The following is a 26,650-nucleotide window of genomic DNA, read 5'->3' on the forward strand; positions in this document are numbered from 1 at the left end:
CTACTTCAGATATACATTTGAACAAAAACTATACAATCAAGGGATTACAGTTATTAAATTCTTTAATGAACCAACGTGGGAAATATGAAATGGTAATGATTAAACAGTGGAAGCCTAAGGTAATTAAGTTCCTAAGAAATGAGGGTTTTACATCCCATATTTCCTCTTAGCAAAAAGCAATAGGGCTTGTTGTTTTCCCACCCCCTAGACCCTATTCAACAATGCTGCTAGAATATCTGCTGTCATGCATATCATTTGATCTCACCCTCTAACAGACACTTAATGCCTAATGTCACTCGTATAAGAATCTCACTCATGAGAGAACCACATGACATGGGGAGTTAAAATAAATATTTACCTACAGCTGTTGTGGTCCAGGAAGTTAGGAGGTCAGCATTATTGCAAGAGTGTGGTAGAAATGATTATTAGAATATCTCAGGTACTTATGTTATTTGATTAAGGGAATTAAGGTTATCTTGTCCATTACAACTATTAGCTTGGGGTGGTTATATTTGATCATTTCTGGGATGCTCGCAACTACCTTGCCATCCCTTTTTTTGATTGCCATTGTGATATTTGAAAGACAATTCAAATGCTCATGGAAATTCCTTCCTCGTATGGTCCTTTGAAATACAACTTAATGTTTGATAAAATTTATTAATTGTTGTTTAAATCCAGCAAATGTTATCAAGAAAAATAAAATGCATCATAATATTTTAGAAAAAATATTTTACAATTGATATAAATTGTCAACATATTCTTCAGAGCCAACTAATGTTATGCATGAAAAATTGACTAGAAATTTTACACTTGCAAAGTTTTCCATAGCAAATACCTGCAGTAGTAAATTGCAGCCCTCTAATTTGAGTAGAGTTGAAAATATATCGCTGAAATTTCAACATCGTGCCTGAATTTCCAGCTTGATTTCATTTCGTCAGCCTGTAGGCTAGTGCCCTCTCGTAATTTGACCATAAGGGGTCTCCTGTCATCAGGAGTTTGTCTGTTGTGGAGTGAACTCCGCGCTGAACCTCCACGGAATCTGGAGCTATTGATTTCCTCGGCAAATAAGGATGTGATTGCCGGCCCTGGGTATTTTTGGATGTGAACCACGGGATGAGTTCGCATGCTCTACCGAGTGCAATCGCTCCTGGGCGTCCGTCCCGTATCACCTGACTCTCCAGACGATCAGGTCGAGGCCGCCTCGCCTCGGAGGAGACTTACACATCCGCTCATAGGGTGGCGTGCGTGGTCTCCATTTGGTTATGCCCGCTTACTCACACCCACAACCGCATCCCACTCGCAATGCACAGAGAGAAGGATGTTTGCAAACTTATTTCAATTTCGCGTTTTTCCACACCATTTCCTCATTCTCTCCTACTTTAAAAAAAGAAAATATGACCTTAGGAATAATACTAAGGATAATTTTTTAGCTTGATGGAAGTGTAAAGTCGGTCATATCCGTTTAAGAGGACCAAATTGAGCCAATCTACATTGTTCTCGAGTCATTACTGCGGAGTGCTGAAAGGAATCCCCAAAGAACTCCTGTGGAGCTGGGAAATCGAGCACTGCACTCGTAAAACAAGTCCAACGTTGAGACAGCGTTGTGACAGCGTGGACTGTGGCGGCTGTCGCACTTCTGAAGTCCCGAACGACTTGGCGCGAGTGGGAGGGGCGGCGGACGGTGGATGACGAGGACGGGGGTGGGTGGTCGGGCTCCGCTAGGAGGGGACCCCGTTGGCGGCGAGCGAGAGTGGGGCGTGGGGCAGCAGGCAGAGACGCACGTTGCCCAGGGCCAGCATGCACCTCCTGGCCGATTGTTGGCAGAGGGCGATGTCCCTCAGGGGCGGCGAGAGGACCTCCTCGAGGGAGTGCAGCACGGAGAGGAAGTCGGCGAGGGCACCATTCACCTGCGACCTCCACTGCTTCTTCCCCACACCTGACGGCCTCTCCGCGTTCATTAGGGCCTTGAGCCGCTCCTCGGCCCTGGAGAACGTTTCGTCTGTCTCCGACAGAGTTTTCAGACCCTGGAATGTGGGAAGCAATCATGAAGGGGATGGGAACATGAAAAAAAGGATTAGAATTAACAGCCAAACATTTATCGAAATTGTAAATGCTCAAAGTGTGTCAAATGTAATTGTTGGAGAAACGTGAATATTACGATTGCTGCAAAATAAAAAAAATTGAAACTACCTTGTACGACTCCAGGGTAGGAAAATAATCTCAAAATGAAAGTAATCAATTATAATGAAATATTCTGAAATATGTGTGTCCTGTTGCGTGTACTCTATTTATAATTTTCTTCTATTCTGCAGTCCAAATGTTATATATATATATATAGTATATATATAGCAACACATAAAAAGATCACTCACGGAAGATAGAGAAGTAATTACTTCTCTATCTTCCGATGAAGACGGAGCAGAATTCCGTCGAAATGATGAAGAAATAACGTGTGAGTGATCTTTTTATGTGTTTCTATATTGTTTGTTGCTGTGCAATTTATTATTCGACACTTCCGTGTTACGTCGACGAAATCATCTATGTGTATACATATATATATATATATATATATATATATATATATATATATATATATATAAGTACAATACACAGTAACACGCAATATAGAAACACAAACAGAGAAGAACACTCACACGTTATTTCCTGATATTTCGACGGAAACAATCCGTCTTCATCTGAAGATATAGAAATGACTACATAAGATATAGAAGTAACTAGTCATTACTTCTATATCTTCAGATGAAAACGGATTGTTTCCGTCGAAATATCAAGAAATAACGTGTGAGTGTCCTTTTTTTGTGTTTCTATACTGTGTGTTACTGTGTATTGTACTATTCGGCACTTCCGTGTTACGTCTACGAAAGCATATATATATATATATATATATATATATATATATATATATATATATATATATATATATATATATATATATATATATATATATAATATGGCTAAGCTAAACATTAAAATAGGAGGGCGAAAACTTGAGCAGGTAGAACAGTTTACGTATCTCGGTAGTGTTTTGGGCCAACATAGTCAAAGTAGTAGGGACGTAAGGAGAAGAATTGCGCTAGGCGAAGAGTCTTTCACAAGGAGGAGGGAGTTGATGACAGGGACGTTGAGTAAGGATGTTAAGAAAAGACTCGTAAAAACTTTGATATGGAGCGTAGCTATGTACGGCGCGGAAACGTGGTCATTGAAGCAGGAGGATAGACGTAGACTGGAGGCTTTTGAAATGTGAGTGTGGAGAAGAATGGAGAAGGTGAAATGGACAGAGGAGAAAACAAATGAGGAAGTACTGGGTATGGTGGGCGAAGAGAGGGGTTTGTTGGGAGAAATCCTATGGATTCAGGAAAAGTGAAGACGGTATGGAGGGGGTATTGACCGGCAGTGGGATGTTGAAGACTGTGATAGAGGGGAGAATGTTAGGCAAACGAGGAAAGGGAAGGAACAGGATAGGCATGTTGGACGGGATGAAGGAAGTACTCAGAGATGAAGAGGGGTCTGATGTAGAGTAGGATGTTGGATTTTGTTGGGATATATTTATTTGGTGCTTGTGTCCATCAAAAAGGTACTTCAACCGATGGACTAACAACAATAATTTAAACTTTAAAGTAGCAACCTTCATACGCGATATTTTCACGATTTTTTCAGTTTTCGCTAGAAATAAAGAAAAAACACATTCAATAAATTGCTCTTCATCCTATTGCAAATTTATAATTCGCTGGTTAGGAAAATTTGTATCTTGTATGAAAAAATCTTGTATGAAAAATAACTCAATAATTAAATAAATATAGTTTACTAATACTGGGTATTCATTTAAAAAAAAACAATGAAGTCGTAATAATGACAAATAGAATGAATATTTTAATAATTTTTATTACCTTGAATGACTAATATTTAAAAATATTATTTTTAATTGAATATAACTATTCTCATGCTTTACACCCATACTGTTTTCGAAGCAGAGACGTTTTGCGAAAACAGTTAAAAGCCAAAAATGCTTACTGAGACACCCCTGATTAACTCATTAAATCCACGGGGTCAAAATGACTCTAATGGAATATCTTAAGCACGTCATGGCGACCTAGGGCTACGATAATTTGGCGATTGGATCATGGAATGTAATTGGCACAGAAGAAGTAGGTATTTAAAAGCGACAGGACTACATTTGAGAGTTTATTGTGGGATATATAAGTTAGGATGCACATCACATGTGTTTTGCGAGCAATCTATGCCCATCTCAGGAAATAATTTATTAAATATTGGAAATAAGTTAAGTGGAAAAATAACGGCATCGTGAAAAAAATCCTAATAGAACAGAGCATTGCGCTATTATCACAATATGCATAGGATGGTCTCTTAAAAATCCAGAGGACTTGTAGGTTTCTGAAAAGCTATCAATCGTGTTACTGTACTAGCGTCATCGAGGAAGTAAGGTAATACCCATGCCACGTCGGAGAATATTAAAATAATGGAGAAATATGATACATAAGCATATTCGTTCTTCCAACGATAATAGCAAAGATGATGATTGATGAATCAATATACCCCTAACGGCGTTCGCCCCTCCTAATTGCGGGTGCCCTCGCCTTCCACACACCCCTGCAGGTTGTCGTGACGCGTGTCGTCCCGGCAACTCTCACCTTGATGACGTTGATGGTGGTGCCGCACTCCATGCAGTTCATGACCGGTGCCATGGACTCGGTGTGCACTATCACGTAGCCCTTGGCGCACCCCTTTGGGATGGCCACTTGGGCTCCAGGGGGACCCTTTGGAGCCCCCTTGGTGGCAGGGGGGGCCTCGGCGATGGTCTGGTGGCAACGGAAGCGGAGGGATCCCGACGCCGTGGTCGGCATGCCCTCGAACAGCGGCCAATTCTCCCTGCACGGACGGCACTCGCAATTGAACCAGTACTGCGATCGGAGACTTGCCTGTTGCAATTGTGAAAATTACACGCAATACTATACCAGGTGTACAAGAAATGCGGATTTCAGACAACATTTGGTGCATCAATGCGGTATAAATATTTGACACTTGTACCATTTTGTTGTGCCATCAAAAAGGTGCTGCTTCCGGGAATTGCCATCGCGTAGGTGATTTGATGGACAACTGTTTCGTGCCCAGTCCTGTAGGCGTCTTCAGGTCGAAATGATCTGCGTCGTTCAGTTCAGTTTCAGTTTAAAAGGTTTCTATTTCCGTAAAGACATATTATAAAAGAGATGTATAAATCTAATAGAAAACTTAAAAATAATCATACGGAAACCTGGTTATAGGATTGACTCCTCTTCGGGGTGTAAAATAACAGTAAAAGGCTACAAAAAAGGGTAGCGGTTGTGATTTGGCCGCTATATAATATAGTATAGGAGGCGCTGGCTGGCCCGGAGCTCTCTGATTGGCTCTTTCTTGGCGGCGAATAGGAATCACCCGTTTCTAAAATTTGTTGTCTCAGGTGTAACTTTATGGAATTTGCATAAAATATTGAAATGAAATGAAATAATTGACTTTGTAATTCCACACACTTTATTTTAAAAAACACGACCCAGGTTTCGACGTTGAACGTCACCTAATGATGACGTTCAACGTCGAAACCTGGGTCGTGTTTTTTAAAATAAAGTGTGTAGAGTTACAAAGTCAATTATTTCATTTCATTTCAACACCCATTTCTATGTGGAAGTCAGGGTGTAACCGTCGTCCTCACGGTTGAAATTGTTTGGATTCTTCATTATTTCTACCGCTTCTCTAATCAGTCCCGAAAAATAATGCCTCTCTCTTGCCAGCTTTTAAGTTTGACCTCTGCGCTTTCGAATCAGGCAGCTTCGGGCCAGTATATACGATATAAGGGGCCAAATCTCGGCGCAGATCACTTCGACCTGAAGACGCCTCCAGTTCTAGGGGCAAAACAGTTGTCCATCAACTCACCGACGCGACGGTAATTCCTGGAAGCATCATGGATCCATTATCAAAGAGACGTAGCGGAAGCCTAAGGATTAGCATTCAATTTTCGTTTTCATTTGAAGAAAACTGCTGCTGAGTCATACCGAGGTTACTTCGAGAAGCTTACGGTGAACAACATGCTCCATCGCTGGATAAATAAGTGTGAATGATGGTTTCGGCGTTTCTAAAGAGGCGACTTCAATGCTCGGCACAAGGAAAACCGCCAAAAAGATGTGAAAAAATGTCTTAATGAATTGTTCGCAACAAAAGGGAAAGATTTTTCTTGGCGCGGTATCCACAAATTTGCTCTTTGAAAATGTCTAACAGCAATAGGGTATACTTAAAATAAAGCTCTTTTTATAATTCCTCCTTTTTTTATTTTTTTAAAATCCATATTCCGTACTTCGGCACCTGGCATTTGCATGGAGTTAACTTGGAAACAGTCGGAAATCGGATTTCAGTCGATAACTTGGAAACATTCACTCACGTAGTCATAGTGCCAACCAGTTACATTCAGTTTTTTTACAAACTTTGCAGTGCTCCAAAATAAACTATATTAAAAATTGTAATTCAATGGTCATTATTTTCGATTACAGATATTACACAATTAATCACCGCAAATAAGGCTGAAGTAGGATCACCTAATAATTTAGAGCGGATAAAATATTTTAAAACTTTTTGTTTTCCAGGCATAGGAGTCTATTACCAGAAACTTTTTGCTACTTTTGCGGACCAATAATGGCAAATTAAGGCACGCTTTATATGCAATATATTTATTGTTTGATGAAATCTTTTGAAATTTTTATGACAAATGAAATGAGATGAAATTTTTATTTCAAATATAAAATAGCTGCTTTAAATAAAAAGGTATTACCGTTAAGGGACAATATCAAGTATACAACGAAAATATTTCATACAAATCAAGGCAGTAGAAAATAGGAGGTTACTATACCTCCAATTGTTAATGAAATACCTAAATATTTAAGAATATTACAGTCATTAAATGCTGTGAAAAGGATAATAAAGGATTGGCTATTATACAGAATGGACTAGGACTTGGAACAAAACGTCGCACAATATGCGTGTAGCTTTATAATTGCATTGACTTTTAAGTTTTCATTTTTGTTTACGTGGTTTACCTGCTGTCAAAGCCAGAGCTGGCTGGAGCCGAAGAGAATATTCCACTTATAAATTTTTAATTTATACCACTAATACTGTTTATTATGAAGATCATATCACTCCCGTATATGATAAAGATTGTATGCAATTGTATGTTGTATTGATTATCTTAATTCTTTGTGCATCATACATGATGAAGATTATACTACAATTGTATATTATACGTAGATAAATAGATGCACAGAAAACAATAAAAAACCTTAAGGTAAGATTACCACATATTGGTACATAATAACGTGATGTAATGCCCTCTATGATCACGTGTTTATTTCATATCCGGTGGGATAGTAATACACCTAGGTGATATATTCATATTTTCGCCGCAAATGCGCGATTACAGCACTACGGCTAATAGGTGGAGTAGTACAGCGAGATACATGACAACTCTATTAGTACTCACCTGCCTAGCGTCACGTGGCTGTCGAGTGTATATTGGTCCGTAATTCTCCGCGATCATTTCTCCAATGTTGGCCCCGCGAATGGCTCTCACAATCACAGAGTTACCTTTGAAATACCTGAAAAGGAAAGCGATGGGTAACAAGATGGAGATCCGCCTTCAGAGGAGAAAAGCCCCACACTTTGGACCGAGAACAGATATGTTAACGTAGCAGGGCATTCTGTATGCACTGCTCGGCTACCCTACCCAAGTTACATGCGTGGTCTTGCTGCTTGTGAGAGACCCAAACCAGCTGACTTTGGGTACACCAAGACATTTCCCTCGCCTGGAAACCCGCAGAAGGAGAAAGGGGTCTTGGAGACTGAGTGAACAGTTCTCCCGGAAAGATTTATACTCGAATTTCGCAATTTTTATTTACCCAAAACAATATATACGTACTGTGAAAGTTAACAATAAACAAAATAATCCAAGGCAACCGAATTTTGCGGAAGCTGTTTTATAAGAGTACGGAGAGTCTTCCCAGCTGTCGGGTTAAATCATAATTATTATATTTATTTTCTATTTATTTTTGTTCATTATTTCTTATTTTTGGAGCGGAGGTTAAAATTCAAATTAAATCTCTTGCATAAAATGTAAGGACGTCCCTTTAGCAGTGATGTTGAAAATGTATTATTACCCCCATCGCTACGGTGGGATACATCATGTCAATAAAATTTAAGAGAATAAGTGTAGAGCATATAGATTTAAAGTTTAATTTTTTTCACGAAGGATAAGGGATCAGAATATCATTGTCCGAAGGCGGTAGGGGTAAAAATATTTGGCTCAAAATTAGTCTGGCGTGTCTGATACTAAAAAAAATCTTTAGAAAAAATTTATGTTTTTATGATCACTGATTAAATTTTTTTACATAAATCGAGCATGTTTTCCAGTATTTTTCTTCTTAGGACTTGTTTAGCACAGCTTTCCAATGAACGCGATCGTGTGGTGGCCTCCCAGGTGTTTCAGACGCCCACTTGGGGCACACCGCTAGACCCTCCGGGAATCGACCAGTGGAGGGCAGCCAGAGGGGAGGGGGTGAAGGTGCGTACCTGACGACTCCGGGTTCGCAGGAGTGGTTGAAGAGCACGAGGGAGGGGTAGAGGGCGCCCCCGAGGCCCACGGAGCGCCAGGGGCCCGTGTCCTCCTCGTCCGAGATCATCGCCGCGTCTTCGGTCCTCACACCTCCGCCCCCCGCAGCGCCGCGACCCCCCATCTCCACCTCGAACACCTCGTGGGCGTTGAACTGCATCATCTGCAGGTGGTGCAGCAGCAGGTCACCGACCAGGAGGTCGTCCTCGTTCAGGGCGTCCCCGTCTGAAAGTGGGCGGGAGAGAGAGAGAGGGGGGGAGGGGGGGTCACAAACGGAACGTAACCACTTCAATGATACCCTTCAGTGAATTTCGATTCTTTTCATTCTAAATATTTCAAATGCTCCGGGGCAAACCCTGTAAGATCGCTTCTGGTTTTTTGGACAGTGCAGAACCACCCACGCCAACACGTAACTTAAATCGACTTTTCTCGACCCTTTTAACCGATGAACAATGCCTCGGCATAAGTTTTAAATATAATTTTATACATTTTAAGCACCCAGCCTTGTAGTTGAGTCTCTTATAATAATCATATTGGTTTCATGCACAGTACCTTCAAGGTAGTAAACACACAGACAGCATTGGTAGGTATGTCTGAGAATCGATATGAGGAGGTCGGAAAGTAATAAGCAGATATGTTAACTTGTTTAATTTTATCTGATTGAATCAATAGTATTCGTGCCTTAAACGGACATTGTCAATCACATGCAATTGCCTGTCCAGCTCGTATGTTCTTCGAGATGTTGACGAAATAGATTAAAAGTGGAGAGCACTCGCAGGAGTTGGCTCTAATACGAATCCAATGGAAAGACAGACTCACACCAGTGCGCGTAACTGCGTGAGTTAACTTCCGGTTGTGGCTGGGTGCGCCCAAGTAGCTCCTATTCTCTTCTTCATTCGATTGTATTCGATTATTTCAATCGAATCTCTCGGGTCGAACATGAGTCGACACTTGATTTGATGGGTTCACAGCTTAATTTCTCTGAAAGGCCTGCCACATCCGTCTTATTTTCTTAAAACTTCTTTACGAATCTGGTGGATTTTCTCTGAAATTTATTTTATTCTTTCATTATCGATTATTCTCAAGGATCCCAAATACTTGTGACGTAGTATTCCAAATCGGGCCTAACTAAAATGAAATAACACCGCTCTTTAACTTTTCCATTAATTTTCCCCCAGGACAGTGATTTGAAGAACTTTAAACATTTGTGCAAATTTGTTCAATAAATTACTTTTTTAAAATAATCGCAATACTTTTGGAACGGACCCTGTATTTTCTGAACCATTTCCCGGTACTTTTTGCATAAACCATGTATGTGTCTACCGTAGGATACGCGGGAAGAAATGGATAATACACCATCGAAGGACAAGGGAAAATACAAATGACACTTGTTGATATTTATAAAATAAAGAGATGACGGCGGAAGGATATCGGATGCGAAGCATTGCAATACGCAGTTGGAAATCAAGCGATCCTTAGACACGAAGTGATTCATTCGGTGCACTTAATCATCGGCTTCAAGCAAACATACGTGCGGGGGTGGTCAAAGGGGGGACCTTACTGGTGACGTCCTCCGCCGCCGTCGCCTGCTGCTGCTCTTCCTCGAAAAACTCGGTCCACTCTCGAAGACACTTGACAAGGAAGATGGCCATGACGGCCCGCTGGAAGTGGTCCTCCGAGCTGCGCTCCGTCTCATGACTCACCAGCCGCAGGACGGACAGGTACTCCCGCTGCGACGGAGTCAGCTCACTCGCCCAGAAGATCTTCTCCTCCGCGGGACTGCCGCCTTCCCCCGGGAAGCTCTTGCCCACCGCACCCGCCACAGCTGAGAGCAAGAAGAGAAGACAGGTTACGGAGAGGCGTGGTGTCCGGCGGACGGTCAACGTTGCGCGCGACGCCATAGTCGGCCGAGCGGTAGTTGGTAATAATACAACAGGGTGTTTCAAAATCAGTATCAGAGTTTTAGGACTTTGTAGTGTGGATTGCAGTTAACTTACAATCATAAATTATGTATAAAATGAAAGAGCAACTCAAACAGTTTCTCCTGCAAGTGTTCAATATGGGCACAGTTTGTCATACGGCACGCATCGTGTCGATAGGCGAGTTCCTCCCAAGCGTTGATCAGCGTGTATTCAGGAGTAACTGTTGCAACAACTGCTTCGATCCTATTCCTTAAGTCAGGAAGTAGGCCAGCTGGCAGAAGAGGTACATGCACTAATGATCTTTTATGAACCTCCAGAGGTCATAACCACATGGCGTGAGATATCGGGTGAAAGTGGAGGGAATGCGAAACAAGCTCTCTCTTCCGGCCAATCCAGCGGTCGGGTATAACGTCGTTTAACCAATAGGGCACTGAGAACTATGCCAGTGAGACGACGAACTATATTGCTACCAAATAAAGTCATCTGGTTCAACTTCTTCCAATCGAGGGAGGAGCCATAGTTCTTGCGCATCAAGATAAGAAACACAGCGAAAATGTCATGAACACTACAAAGTTTAAAAACCCCGGTATTCCTTTCTAAACACCATGTATTATGATATCAGTGAAATCAATAAACCTGGCAGATAATAAGCAAATCTCTGTTACTTCATAACATACGAGCATAATTGTATCAGAGTTAAAGGGGGTATGCGGCATACAAAGGCCGAAATACTTGCACAGATGCGGCCTCTGACTGATTGTGCTTAGTAATCGGTTGGCTTTAGAGAGTTCGGTCATTCCCCGGAGGAACTGGCTTGAAAGGGAAGTTTCCGAACATCCTCATTCTTATCCAAACGATACGATTTTCTTGGCATCCAGATTGTCCTGGAATAAAGCAGGCGGCACAAGAAATGAATTGGCCTTTCCGTACAATGTAGCATTCACTGGCCAAAGGGTTGAGTAAGAGGCTTGGTCTACTGTATTTTATCAATACAACCTTTGAGTTGATTACTTAATTATGACATGGACGAATCATTTCATTTAATAGACGGGAATCCAATTGGTGGGAGGACGACCATAATGTCAGCTCTTTTCTCCTTTGATTCCAGGACCATTCCACAAATGATACCACGTTGGTTACAAGGTAATGATTTCATAGTGTAAAAATCATTCCCCTTTACCGCGATTTGAACCCGGATCCCTCGATGTCCGGCCGAGTCCTTCAGCTAGTTAAGCTATCGAAGCGTACTCTTAAACCCTGAGATTTTGGGGGCTTTAAAGGCTTTAAAGCTGTTGTGATGAAACACCGTGTATACAGTGTCATTAGTAGTCGTGTGCGTTGCGCCACAGTCCACGAGGTTAAAGCTAACTTTAAACACTGAGGGTGTTTTACCTTTAACTAATTCCAAGAAACTGCGGGAGATGCATCGACAGTAACTTGTTGACGGAGTTATCCGCTATATGTGCACTACAATGTAATAATGTTGATGGGCAACCATGTTGGTTCTAGAGATTTTTTCCCATGGATACTTTTTGAAATAGGATGGCCGCCTGATGACTTCATTACTTCTGAAACAAGCCCTTCTACCGAGGGGACACATTCCTTTAGCGCAAAGCTTAAAGAGAATCGGTCAACAATCGTCTTGATAGTCAATTTCTTTAAAACTATCCTCATAAATCTTAGGACAATTCTTCATGGAAATCTATAGACAGAAGATATCCGGTATGTTTATTGCAATTTGGAATCGGCTGGTATGTGAACTCATGAGTGGTTCAGAGTGGAAATAGTGGAAGCTTAGGCCCCACCGATGCAGTGCGAGGAGGGTCCCAACGCTCACCTTGCTTGGCCGCTTCGATGTGGGGCCGGAGGTCCCGGAGGAAGTGGATGTCGCGCTGGGAGATGAGGCGAAGGGCGAGGTGGCACGTGAGGGACACTCCGGAGTCCCAGATGAGGGCGAGGGCGGGGCACTCGGTGGCGTGGTGCGTGGACACGGCCGTCTCCCGGCACGCGGCGCTGCAGAAGGCGACGGTGCTGCACGTGGGGCACGGCAACGGCGCCAGCAGGCTGGGGAAAGGGGGAAAGGACCAATCAGACGGCTCGAGGTGAAAGCAGATGGGGGTGAGGTGGGCATTCCCCTCATGGCAGGGACATCGGAATATCTAATTGACCAGTTCGTGTACCAACCGAACAACTTGTACTAAACAAAGGGGTAGTAACCCGGTGCTTGTGCACCACCTGCTGGGGCCCAGGCTTTTAGTAATCTGCAAGGGGATAGCCTAGCGGAATCGAATCACTGAGGATGATGACAGTAATTGATATATGAGGGCATGCTGAAAAGTAATGCACACATGCTTAGACCACAAACAAAAACAAAAAGCAAGATTGGATAGAAATTACATTAATCGAAAGGCGCAAGATCGGGGGAATAAGGAGGGTGTGGAATCGGTTCGAATTTCAGGTTTCGCAGAGCCTCTCCAGTTGCGCGCGAGGTGTGTGGACGAGCGTTGTAATGTTGCAAGTTTATCGGCGCCAGGTTGGTGCCTTGAACACGACAAACTCGACGTCGGAAGTGTTTCAGAGTCTGTATACCTGTATACTGAGAAGACTTTACCTTTGCCCCTCGTTCCAGAAAATCGGTCGCATAAACTCGGTGAGCATCCCAAAACACAGTCAAAAGACGTTTCATCAACAATAATGGCTCTTCCGGCCTCGCAACCACGTAATTTTACTACCCATCGATTAACAGTAGACCTATAAAGAGCAGCGTCACCATAAAATCCTTTAGGCGACGATGAATCTCAGCAGGAGTCACTTTTTCAGCAATTAAAAATTCGATAGTAGCACGATGTTTAACTCACGTTGACATAGCACTAGAACACGTCTCAAAATACATTCGCTGGATGAAACGGCCTCAAACCTGAGCATGCGTGTTGAGGGGGAATATTACCTCCATATGCCACTAGGAACGCTGGTAAAGGTCATTTTGTCTGTGGTCTACAAGCATGTGTGCATTAATTTGCAGAATACCCTCGTTTAAGGTTTCTATTGGTTATGTACTGACTTTCATGAATATATTTGATATCATCTGAATATGAATTCAAGTTTAAAGCAGGCGGCAAATCTTTTCACTGATATTGAGCTGTCTAAAAATATTTTTCAAAATGTTAGCCGCCACCCATACTATATGTCTCCGAATATCTCTCCCATATCTCTCTCTTCGGCGACATCCATATTGTACACATCTGCTTTTAGCAGCTAGACAACCGTCTACTCCATTAAATCCTTTTAAGGTAAACTGCTTTATGATAGGTAACAAGGTTGAATAATGTGTCTTTTCCTTAAGCCCCGATTAAGTCACGGCCGAGGTCCATTTTTCCCCTTATAAACATGACTCACGGTTTGAAGCACTGGTAGCAGTGCGTGGAGACCTTCTCCCGCAGCAGAACAGCGGCCCACGGTTTCTCGGACACGAGAACGTCCCCTGCCGACACGTGGGCCTTGGCCTCCGCCTGTCTGCCCAGCGCACCCCGCCGGGCAAAGCTCAGCATCTGGCTGGCCCCCGGGTAGAGGGCGTGTCGGCCCCCGGTGGGGGTGGGCAGCGACCCCGCGTGCCCCCCGCAGCCCGTCTCCTCATCGTCCTCCTCTTCGAGGTCCACCGGAGTGGTGGACGCCGTCGACGACTGCTGCCGCTGGGCTTGCTGCTGGCGGGAGCCCTTGGGGGTCTTGCCTGAGAACACAGGGGCGAAGGGTATTCAGCCACATCCCCTTTGCTTTCATACACACATAGAGTGCCCACTCTGATTTAAATTTCAGAGTTCATTTTTGAGAAAACTCTGTCAACTCTGGATTAAAATAATTTGGAATGCCCGCTTTTGAAACAGTAGATTTGAAATAGCGACTTTTATATGGGTCAAAAAAGATATATGTAAATGGGGTCGTATCTGATTTAAATGCCGATAAATGAAGAAGGTATGTAGTCTGATAAAATAACTTCATTGTTAACCAAAAGGAATAGCATGAGTATCATTGTAATTTTTATAAAAAATCACAATTGGAACTATGAGGTACACCTTCAAATCAAAATGAAAAAAATGCAACCAATTTCGCTTCTTTTGGTAAATATTTGTGGAAAAAATAATCTTCGATTCTCAATAAATGAGTCCTCTAACTAAGATGAGGATCCAGCTGCATTGCCACGGATTAAATTCGTATAATTTGTGAATAAATCTCAAATGTTCACCCTAGAAAATGAGGGTGAAAAAAGAAACTTAGTACTTCCACACAAAGATTTAATACTTCACACGACCCTTGTTTCGATGCTGCGCAGCTCTCAAACGCTTGAGAATTCTCAAGTAGAACTCAGCATTTACTGTTTGTCCTTCAGGAAGAAATTCATGATGAACAACACCTTCGACATCGGAAAGAACCAGGAGATTGGCTTGGGTTTTTGATCGGTTTTTCTTGATTTTTTGGTTTGATTTAATCCACTTGAAAACGGATGTTTTCTTCGGAGCATCATCATTCATTAACAGCTGTCAACATTTCAGTAATTTTAAGTTGATTACGAGTACTTAATTTTTATTTTAAAATTAAGTACTCGTAAGTGCTCTCTCGTGGCATTTGCTCTTCTGCGAAAGAAAGTCATGATTGCCACCATGTAGGTAATTTTGCCGGAGGTTCACGAAATTCACTCAAACAGCGAAGCCTATTGGATAGATTTGGAGGATTAGCATTTCAAATCGATTGCCAAATCAAGTCAGTATGGGAAACATCTTGGGGAGTGTATGAAGGCCTTAAGAAGTGAGGTGAAAGAGTTGCACATTCCAGAACATGGCAACTCGTCTTGGGTGACGGCGGTGACACTACCAATTGTCGGTTGGTTGTTTTAGTGACCAGTGATCAACTTTAACGGGCGATGACTTTTTAATGAGAACACCGCACGCAAAATTTTTCATTACGCTTCACCAATGCAAGTATTCCAAATTGCTTCGACCAAGCGAATGATTTATTAAACTTTGAAATTGTTGCAATCGGAATGCGAATGAATGGATGGCTCCATCCAAAGTGCCCATCGTGGCATCTCCTGCAGTTTCTTTGAATGTGTCACGCGGAAATAATATTTTCACTCACTTTTGATTTCCTAGCGTCATCTTTTGAGAACCTCAGAAACGAAAAATCCTAAAATATAAATAATAATTGGAGATTAATAAAGAAAATTGTAGGAAGAGTATGGAGGCTATCATGATTCTTGGTGTTTATCGTTTTTTAAGCAAGATACTTGCGATTCGGTCGAAATTCGAGGCCTGTCCCAAAAGTCACACTCGTTTGCGTGCAGCGAGCAAAGACGTGGGGGGAGCCGAATGTTTGATGCATTGACACACACACACACACACACACACACACACACATACGGTATGGCAGTACGTCTCGTGTTATATTGCTAGGAATGCCGGGCCGCTTGTCGTTTGTTTACAGTAGCGAGTCATAATGAACAATACAATTGGAAATCCCGCCAAATTAAAAATCCGTTAAGTGATTCGGTTTTTCTGGCAATAAAATTCAAAGCTGCTGAGATTCATGGAGGAAATTCGTGCCGTGCACCGACAAAGTGATGAGTGACGGTGCTCTGCGTAATTGGTGCTCTTAGTTTTAAGAGTGAACGGATAAATGTCTAAGAACTGGCCATCCATCAGTTCACCTGTCACGAGGCTAGGCCGACCACTACGGTCGGTCCTCGCCGTGAACATTGGTTCTGTTTGCTATTTTTAAACTGAGAATGCACCACTGCCTCACTCCACCTTCACTCATTCATTATTCTGTCCCCGTAAACACATCATAAAGTTACCATATGAATTTCAATTGGGTTGTGTTAGTTTTTTCCCAGTAAAAACCTAATCACAGATCGCATTTCAACTATATCGTGGAATTTTCTATTGCGGCGCACCTTTTAACAGTTTGCAATGTGAGCAAAGTAGAACAACCACAATCTGTCGGCACAGACACTACCACAGCAGGTTGCGTAGACTGAGGAGTGTAGGGACATTTTGACAGCGCCAAGATAGTGGCCCTAGCCCTAGCTACTGCCACACTAGGCCGAAACGTTTCCTGCCAGCCCCCGTAACTAGACCTGGCGGGCCCAGAGTATGCGTATAGTTGTGGAACCCGGCCGTCGTCATCGGTGGTCCTGCGATTACCCTTGAAGCACGTGCACCTCCAAGAGGCCCCAGGTGACATGCTCCCACCCGAGGGTCAACGACACCCTCCCTCTTACCGCCTGGCGTCGCGAGGGGGAGCGGGAGGGGGGGGCGGGTTGGGGGACTGACTCACTGGCAGCTTCCTCCTCTGCCGCTTTCGTTAGTACGCAGAGCATCATCCGCACCTCCGTCTCCCGCAGACTCCTGCGCTCTGCATCTAGGTCTGTGGCCTCGTCCAGGGAGGTCAGGGTCTCCCTGAGGGCAGCCATGGCTCCGTCCCTGGCCCTAGGGAGGAAGAGAGAGAGAGAGAGGGGTGAAGTTTGACCTCAAGGCAAATACACCGCCTCAGACGCAGAGAGTCACTTGGAGTCGAAGAAAGTCCTCACTTCGAAGACGTTCAGTGCAAGCCCGGATGTGGAAATGCAATATTTCTTTCGCTCAGAAAATTACACCAGACGTGCAAGACAAGACGTAAGTGGCTTGCAGCACCGAAAATTCGAAAAATAGTGAGTTTCTTTTCTTTTTTGTGTATTTCTGTGTTTTTGTCTTTGTCACACAATCATTGCTGAGTGATTTGGAAATTCAGTTCGACAGGTATGGGATGAGAATCAATATTAATAAAACAAAGGTAATGCGATTCTCCAGAAAGAAAAAGGCCAAGCTAAACATTAAAAAAGCAGGGCAAAAACTAAAGAAGGTAGAACAGTTTACCTGTTTACGTATCTGGGAAGTGTTTTGGACCAACACGGTCAAAGTAGTAGGGACGTAAGGAGAAGAATTGCGCTAGGCGAAGAGGCTTTCACAAGGAGGAGGGAGTTGATGACAGGGACGTTGAGTAAGGATGTTAAGAAAATACTCGTAAAAACTTTGTTATGGAGCGTAGCTATGTACGGTGCGGAAACGTGGTCATTAAAGCAGGAGGATAGACGTAGACTGGAGGCTTTTGAAATGTGGGTTTGAAGAAGAATGGAGAAGGTGAAATGGACGGAGAGGAAAACAAATGAGGAAGTACTTGGTATGGTGGGCGAAGAGAGGGGTTTGTTGGGAGCAATCCTATGGAGGCAGGAAAAGTGGATGAAGGGGGTGTTGACCGGCAGTGGGATGTTTAAGACTGTGATAGAGGGGAGAATGTTGGGCAAAAGAGGACAGGGAAGGAACAGGATAGGGATGTTGGACGGGATGAAGGGAGGAAGAAAGTACTCAGAGATGAAGAGGGACCTGATATAGAGTAGGATGATGGATTTTGTGTTTTGTTAGGAGTAATAAAATATTTGTTTGTTAGTTGTGTCCATCCAAAAACCTACCTTAACCGGTAGATTACCTTTAAAAAAAAATAAAAAATATATATATATATGTTTATGCCTTTAGATCAATCTATTCATCGCGATCCCTCTAAGTCACCCCATATCAGCTGAGGTTGGTGCAGGGGAACACATTCCTCTGCATTACACACCAACTGTGTTCAATAATATGGATACGATATCTTCTAGGCATAAGGCCTGAGTTTAATCTTGATCTTGCGTCCACTTTTTATTTCTAGCAGTATTCGAAATTCATACCCCATAAAAAAACGTTGCATCCATTTGCGGGGAACAGATAAACTTAATTTATAGAATGTTCGAGGCTTGAAGGGAAAAGGCAATTCACACCATCCTAAATTACATAAGATGAAAATATATTTAGAGTAAAATACGATGATGTTACCTTCAACCGATTTTTAAAATTAAATATGTCATGGAGATGGAAGAGTAAATGAGATGCAGGCAACCCAAAGTTTGAAAAAAACCTGTGCCAATTTATATCTCGGCCTGATTGCCTTTCGCACCCTGAGAAACACCCTGCCCTCCTTCGCGAGGCATAGAAAGGGTAACGTATTGGGTGAAGTTAAGGATATGAAGCTGCGTCGAATTTTGCCAGTCAAGTAAATGTAACATGGTCAATAGAATGGGCAGTTAATTGCACTGTCAGCATTGCAAATAGACGACGTAAGCAGCCGCGTTTAGAGCAATGATTCGGGGGCATTGTGTCTGGGGCATCCGAAAGGAATTAATTTTGATTTCGAGTTACGTATTATGTAAGACGGGGCAGTGTATGCAAGTATTCAAAACGGGGGTAGTTTGAAAAGTCCGCGCAAGGTATGATAAATAGAGATATACGTCTGAGATGATGCCCTGTGTGTATCAAATTTAATTTCAGTTAGTAACATCTTTTGAAGGAATATACAAAAATTTCACTCAGGGGGTTCTAATACTATGTACTTAACATTCACTTGAATCAAGTAAGTCGAATTATTTAAACAGAAATATGCAAGAGAATTCCGTTTGCAGTTCAAAATTTTAATGCAAGGCAGAACGCCTCAGGAGACCTGAAGAGAAAGTCCATATATACAAGGATAACTTCCTTTTTTAAAAGCGTTTTGCGTTTTAAAAAAGGAAGTTATGTTGCCGCACTCTATATATGAGGTGTGTCCGCACCTTTGATTAGAATGGTATACAATTAGTTTCCAGATTTCCCGGTTGGCCACGTAAGAAGAAGTGACGCTGAACAATCTGGACCCACTGTGGAGGTCACTTGCACATAAATCATTGATAAAATGCATTATCGTGGCGATGGGTGTTAGATGATTAAATTTCGGTGATATGGATTCTGAATAGGCATCACGAGGGAACGGGTTCGCACCAATTTGCGTCAATATAAATGAGTGCGTAGTGACGAATTTTAGGAAAAAGAGCAATTCCCTCCAGAACGCCTGCTGCAACGGGAACACCGAAATTGAATGTGCAGACTCGATTGAATAATTTGGCGTTGCCCTCACTCACGACTTCTCCTGGGGGACAAACAAACAGGGAATATGTGGACAAGTAAACAAAGTTTTAATTACTTCAAAGAGGTCTGGGTGAATGTGATAAAAAGGTCACAGAGAAATGTCATATTTCTCTGGTTAGGCCTCATTCAGAATACTACCTTGATCAAAAATTTCCCGGAATTTATTCAGAAAATTAAAAAAAATACAAGTTTATTCATCTAAATCTATATTGTCCCCTTCAAAGTAATCCCCATCGACTGCAACACACTTATGCCAGCGCTTGATCCAATCCTCGAAACATTTTTTATATTCGGTTTTCGGTATGTCCATCAGTGCTTCCTGCGATTTTTCCATTACTTCCTCTCGGCTGCTAAAACGCGTTCCCCGTAATGGTTTTTTAACTCGATTGAACAGAAAGAAGTCACAGGGAGCCAAATCAGGTGAATTCGGTGGCTGTTGGATGGTATTTGTTGCATTTTTCGTCAAAAAATTACGAATAATGATAGCACTGTGCGACGGTGCGTTATCATGGTGCAAAATCCACGAGTTTTCTGCCCACATTTCTGGTCTCTTTCGGCGAATTGCTTCACGCAAACGTCTCATAACGCCCAAATAATACTCTTTGTTTACTGTCTGGCCTTCTGGCAAAAATTCATGATGCACTACACCGTTGTAATCCATGAAAACCGTCAGCGTTGCCTTCTTTTTTGACTGAAAACGACGTGGTTTTTTTGGTCTCGGCTCATTTGGTGAACGCCATTCACTTGCCTGATGTCTGGATTGCGTGTCGTACTCATAAACCCACGTCTCGTCTCCAGTAATGATCCTTTTGATGAATGTGGGATCGGATTCAGCCTCGCAAATCATGTCTTTTGCGACGTCAACACGGTCTCTTTTTTGCATGAAATTGAGGTCTATTGGCACCAGCTTTGCTGCTACACGACGGAAACCCAAATCATTAACCACAATGTCTTGGGCGGATCCATAGGCAATGTTCAAGTCCTCCGCTATTTCTCTGATGGTTAATTTGCGGTTATTGACCAACATTTCTTTTACTTTATCAATTTTTTCACCGACTTTCGATGTCGATGGTCTGCCACTGCGTTCATCATCTTCGATTGACTCACGACCACTTCTGAACCGCTCGTGCCACTGGTAAACGACCGTTTTTTTTAGAGAATCGTTGCCGAAACACTTTTCCAACATTTCCAACGTCCGTGCGCCACTAAATCCGTTTTTTACGCAAAATTTAATACAAGTTCGTTGTTGCAAATTTAAATCCATTTCTGAAATTGTAAAAAATCGCCAACACACACAGAGATAGATGTACTCTTGGCTACGTAACTTTTGCAAATGTCAAGTTATGACACTAAGATTTAAAGGGAATATCAACAACAGATGTACCAATTTAACAAAAAAAACAGAACTCAAATCGGAACGATGGGAGCGCCACACGGTGGTTATTCCGGGAACTTTTTGATCAAGGAGTATGCTGCCAGTATGAATGGGATCCTCACGAAGTGGGATTGATTGCCGTATTGGATCGCGTGCAGCAGAGTAGATAGGAGCTAGATTTGTAAAACGTTGTTATGATAAACTTAGTAGTGTATCCAAAATATTAAAGCAGCTAGGCTGGGAATCACTCACGGGGTGAAGGTTAAATTACAGATTGCAGATCTCTTGCATAAATTGAAAGGACGTCTGTTTAGCAGTGATGTTGAAAATGTATCATTATCCCCATCGTACTACGGTTGGACAGATCATGTCAATAAAATTAGAGAGATCAAGTATAGAGCAGATGAATTTAAGATGTCGTTTCTTCCAAGAACGATAGGGGATCATAATAACATTGTCCCACCGCGGTAGGGGTAAAAATGTTCGGGTCAAAATTAGTCTGTTGTGTATTTACCCCCTGCCACTCGCCCTAGCAGTGACTCGCAGGGTACTTAATTAATAAATTAAAAAAATAAAATTAATAATTTGGACATTATTAAATTATCTGCAAAATGGGTGTTATGGTTGCATATAGTTGATCAGAAACTAAATCTGCGAAATATTTCAAGGTCTCTTTGTAGCTCTTTCAGCGAAATCTACAGGACTGCAATGCAGAACTTCCCCTCGTTTCGTCACTGTGTAAGAAGCATGGATGCACCACTAAATGTCTTCAACCAAGGAAAAGTCAAAGCAATTGGTTTCCAGCGAAGAGTCTGAATCCAAGAAAGGGGGAATTCTTCCTTTAGCTGTATTTTGTTTCGCTTCGACTGTATTTTGGAATTCGCAAGAGATAATCTTCATTGATTATCTGTAAAAGTAACAAGCAATTATATGTGCAGGCAATTTTATCGCTATTAGAGGTTTGGAAATTGCATCGCAAGAAAAACGTCGACGGTTGCCGTCAGCAATTCCTTCTCCGTCACGAAGACGCACTTCCTCTCAATTACATATTCTCCCGATTGGGCTCCATCGGACATCTCTCAACTCTTTTCCAATGTGAAGAAGTGTTGCCCGGGAAGAGGGCCGCGCTCAAAATGAAGAGCTGTTTGCAGGCAAAAATGGATGCTAGAAGAGTATCAGGTCATTATATTTTTGTCATTATTCGAAAATCATTTTTAAAAGGAACTTGGATACGACCTATATCTAATTCTTCATGGTTTCAAGTTTTGGCATCGTTTAAATTTTACGCTAATCTTGGAAATAAATTAAATTTGTATCGAGTAAAAATATTTGTCGAAACAGGTCTGCTTCGAATATACTAATCATAATTAGAGTGTCAAGCTGTTAGCCCGATGTCTGTCAAAATTTCTGATGAAAAGTATTTGGTTTTCGGTAATAAAAAACCAAGGAAGTCATTGAATACTTTTTGAAAATCAGTTTTATCGATATTGATTATATAAACAGCTGCCATTTTATAAATTTTTTTAATTGATTATTTTAAATGAGTATAAATCGTTTGGTCATTCTCCCGAGGAATGGACATCATTGGGACGGTGAGGTGTGCCCCCCTCCCCCTTGCCGGGGCATCACTTTTGACACACGTACTTTCGACTGGCCTCCGGATTGTACTTCCGTCGTTCGGACAGGGCCAGCATGCACCGGGCCTTCCTGTCCAGCACCTTATGCTTCAGTCCCTTCGGGAAGTCCAGCGAGAGGGCGCATTCGATGTCCTCGAGGGCCCTCCGGTACTTGCCGAGGCGGTAGAGAGCCGCTGACCGATTGGCAGTGGCCACTGCGATCTCCGCGCTGCCCAAATCTGCAGAAGAATGGGACGTGATTAGTGACACCAAGCAATTATATACGGTCCATTACTAAAAAAGGAAAGAAAGACTCGTACTTTTCCACAGATTTTATTATACGGTACAACGCGTTTCACCGACTTGCGGCATCATCAGGTACCTGATGATGCCGCAAGAGTGAGTTTTTAATTGGCCGTAAGTGACCATCGCACTAGAGGTACCAGCTGCGACGGCAGTAGACCTTCAATGTAATGCCCAAATGCGTTAGCGATCACCTTTCAGTTTCTCTCGCCAAAGAAGGTGCTTCCAACGCCCCATTATCATTCGCTCGGATAATCGAATTCTCCGAAGAGCCAATCGACAGGGATTCAAAGGAATTCTAATCAATAAAACACTACGGAGAAGACGCAAATACAGAATAATGTGGGAGCGTTGACCACGGCTTAAAATCACTACATCCATTAAAAGAAAACCGAGGTCGCAATTTAAGTTTTGTTCCCCGGGCCCCATTGTTATGAGGTTACGAGCGGAGCGGATGTCATGGATTTTTGAAAATTACCCCACTCCCACCAACTTGGCCGCTTTGCGTCGATTAAGATCGCGAGATCAAATAATCGTTGAGATGGCGAAGGAATACTCTGGATGAGGAATGCTTCCGAGATAAACCACCGCAGCAAACTCTCGCGACATGGCGATCACGGGTTTCTCGTCTGCAGCAAAGCGTGCCGACTTCAAAGCACCGTCGGCGGTGGTGACATCTCCCCCGAGCGTGCTGGTAAGGATAGGTCCTCTCGGAGGCCTGCGTCTTCCGTCTTCCCCTCGGGTGAGACCGTCAACCTTAAATCAAAGGCCCACTTAAGACTAACTGACGATGCCGAACCATTTTCATCTTGAGAATTGAAGTCCGTCATAGCAGGTCTCCGTATCACCTTCCTCGGTTTAAAAGACATCCACAATGCCAGTCTGCGAAATATTAGTACTGGTATTACGTGGTTATTAGGGGAAGCGACCTGACAAACAAGGTTATTCGTGTCATTAGGGGTAGGTGGGTGGGCGGTCGGAAAAAACCTGCGGCTATTCTCATTCGTGGCCCCTATGCGATGGACGAAATCGTAGAAGTAATTGCAAAGCAGTAAACTTGGCGTGATTCAGGCCGTGGCACTGTAAGAAGTCGCGGTCACCAGTGTCAGATGATCGGGCATTGTGACCTCACCCACTCGCATCTCTTTGTGGAAGATAAGAGGCATTCCTGATTGCGACTCTCCACCGACAGCGAGGGTGAGGTACTTGGGTACCTTCAGACTGCGTGCGAAAATAATCGGGATGAGCGCAACATCCCGAACGCTAAGGGCGACCTCTCACGTTGCCTTGGAGAGGTAACCCGGAGAACGTTAGCAACGTAATAATACGATCAAATAAAGCTTATATATTTAACCTGTTATCATATGTATTAGAGTTTATTCTAATATAATGGTTCATTAATTCTTTAGATATTTCCCAAGTGCTAAGAATAGGGTGAGTTTTTAATTGGCCGTAAGTGACCATCGCACTAGAGGTACCAGCTGCGACGGCAGTAGACCTTTAATGTAAGGGTTTGGTCGGAAGCCTAATTCCGACGGTGACCAATGAAAGTCCTCAGTAGATGGCCGTAATCGCCACCCCAAAGTCCTTCGGGAAGGCGCCAGTCAGCAAAATAAATGAACGAAACTGGTGGCAAAAGGTCACCCGTCACTGAGCAAGGTTCCGAGTGCGTATCTGAAGTAAGAGAAGGGATCAGAGACTTCATGAGATGCATGCGGGTGGTGATGGACGCCCCCGGAGTGACCTCGGGTCGGATCATGCAGACGAGATGGCGTTTTCTTTGACGGCTAGCCCACACGGCCGTCTTGGCATTCAGGGGTGGGTTCAAGGTCATGGCCCTCAAGAACAATCGGACCCCGACACAAGGGAGCCATCGCACCGCCGTCACCAATACGCACGTCCCAAGTGGTGCTTTCCAAGAATTGCATTCCTTTCGGTCGCTTATCGCGAGACCAAATAAGAGAAAGTCTCCTTGTGGATAGTTCACTTCTGTCCATGACCAAGAAGGGTCGATCGAAACCGATATACATAGACATACCGATGCGTTGTCATGGTGAAGGATCCATCCATCGCCTTGAGTCAAATTTGGTCTCTCAAACACTTGAGAACTTTCAGGTAGAACCTTTTTACTGTTTGTCCTTCATGAAGCAATTCACGATGAAAAACACCTTCGCCATCAAAGAAAACCAGGAGCATGACTTTGATTTCCAATCGGCTTTTTCTTGATTTTTTGGTTTGATCAGAGCATTATCACCATAAACAGCTCTCAACATTTCAGTAATTTATTGATAACTTTTACCGCACTTCACCAAAAAACTTTATGTTGATTCGTTGCTCCGTAATTTTGTCAATTTCCGTTTCCGACGAACAGTAACAACAAGGATAACAGAAACTATAACATAACTGGCAACGCCATGCGCACAGCTCGACTATCCGCCAAGCACAGGCATATCATTGGGTCTCAGGCAACTAGCGCCGCTAGTGGCCATAGTCCTCGTCACGGCCGCCAGATTGCACCGATTCGCGTATTTATTGGATAGACCTCGTACATTCTCCAAGATGAAGTGACTAAGTAGTTTCAATTGTAGGGAATATCAGAAATATTCTCATCATAATTTTCATACATGTCTTAGACCCATATTTTTTAGTTTTATAATGTACATACTTATCTATTTTAAGCATCTGAACTTCTACATAGTTACCATCTCATGGTACATGGAAGTACAAGTGTATATAAAACAATGCCTTTCAAGGAGTTGATATTACTTAATCAAGAGTTTGAGTCGCGTGGAATTACAAGCAGTTATTAGTGAAGAACAAAAACAAAATATTTGAGGAAAGTGAAGAATTCCTAACGGCAATATTTACGTCATCCATGGGGCATCAAAACTCATTGGGATTTCAATAAATCCAATCCACCGACCGAGTGTGGTGATAGTTAGTTACTGGGTGTGGGTGCGGCGCGCAGCCGAAGGGTCGGATACTCACCGTCGCCGTAGGGCGTGAGCAGGACGCACTTGGTGTAGAGATCGAGGGAGGCCTTGAAGTCGCCCTTGAGGAAGGCCTGGTTCCCGCGGTCCTTGGAGGCCTTGGCCGCCGCCGCGTCCTTCATGCCCTGGGAACGAAACGGAGGAGATTCTGACGTGCGATACCTTCTGGAGAGTCACTCCCAAACCCCTTGGCCCCGCCGTCACCATCCACTCTATTGCCCCCGTGTGGCATTGGTGAGAGCGGGGAAGGACTGGGAATGGAATACTCACAGAGATATCTTTCCTAAATCAATTCATTGCAGACCGTTTCTGTAAAGAATAAATCGAGTACTAAGTGCGTGCAATGTTCCTGCAGAAAACCACCTTCAAGGTCAAATACATTTATTTTCAGAATCTATCTTTCATTACTGAAAATTTGAAGATTTCCCGGAAAAAGAATCTTTATACAAAATGCTGAAGCGCATCCAATAATTAATGCAGTTGAATTTAATAGTTCATACCCCCAATGCAACAATTTCAGAGTGTAAAAATCATTCGCCTTGACTATGGAAAAAATGTTAGAGTTTAAGACGACGCCTCGACAGATTAAGTGGCTAAAGCACTCGGCCGGACCTCGAGGGATCCGGGTTCGGATCCCGTTCAAGGTGAATGTTGTTACACTCTGAAATTGTTGCATTAAAATACATATTAGGGGATGACTCCATTAAAAGTTACTGCTGCGCCATCTCCCGCAATTACTTGAAAGCTTTTGCCCCGCTC

General features: G+C 43.0%; 1 protein-coding gene across 1 annotated transcript in view; it reads right to left on the reverse strand.

Annotated features, from left to right (window-relative positions):
- Positions 1 to 201: 201 nt before the first annotated feature.
- Positions 202 to 26,650, reverse strand: part of LOC139696045 (SET and MYND domain-containing protein 4-like) — an 89,671-nt gene continuing 63,222 nt past the window's right edge. Inside the window, exons 2-11 of the mRNA XM_071594663.1 lie at positions 25,890 to 26,016; positions 22,627 to 22,837; positions 16,915 to 17,066; positions 13,984 to 14,314; positions 12,425 to 12,651; positions 10,227 to 10,490; positions 8,626 to 8,890; positions 7,541 to 7,655; positions 4,671 to 4,958; positions 202 to 2,024 (exon numbers count right to left, since the gene is read on the reverse strand). Of these exons, the coding sequence (XP_071450764.1) occupies positions 1,719 to 2,024; positions 4,671 to 4,958; positions 7,541 to 7,655; positions 8,626 to 8,890; positions 10,227 to 10,490; positions 12,425 to 12,651; positions 13,984 to 14,314; positions 16,915 to 17,066; positions 22,627 to 22,837; positions 25,890 to 26,016 (2,286 nt within the window). The 3' untranslated portion in view covers positions 202 to 1,718. The remainder of the gene's footprint in view (positions 2,025 to 4,670; positions 4,959 to 7,540; positions 7,656 to 8,625; positions 8,891 to 10,226; positions 10,491 to 12,424; positions 12,652 to 13,983; positions 14,315 to 16,914; positions 17,067 to 22,626; positions 22,838 to 25,889; positions 26,017 to 26,650) is intronic.

This window comes from Hetaerina americana, unplaced genomic scaffold (assembly GCF_022747635.1).
Source record: "Hetaerina americana unplaced genomic scaffold, ioHetAmer1.1.p SCAF_1, whole genome shotgun sequence".
Taxonomy (NCBI): Eukaryota; Metazoa; Arthropoda; class Insecta; order Odonata; family Calopterygidae; genus Hetaerina; species Hetaerina americana.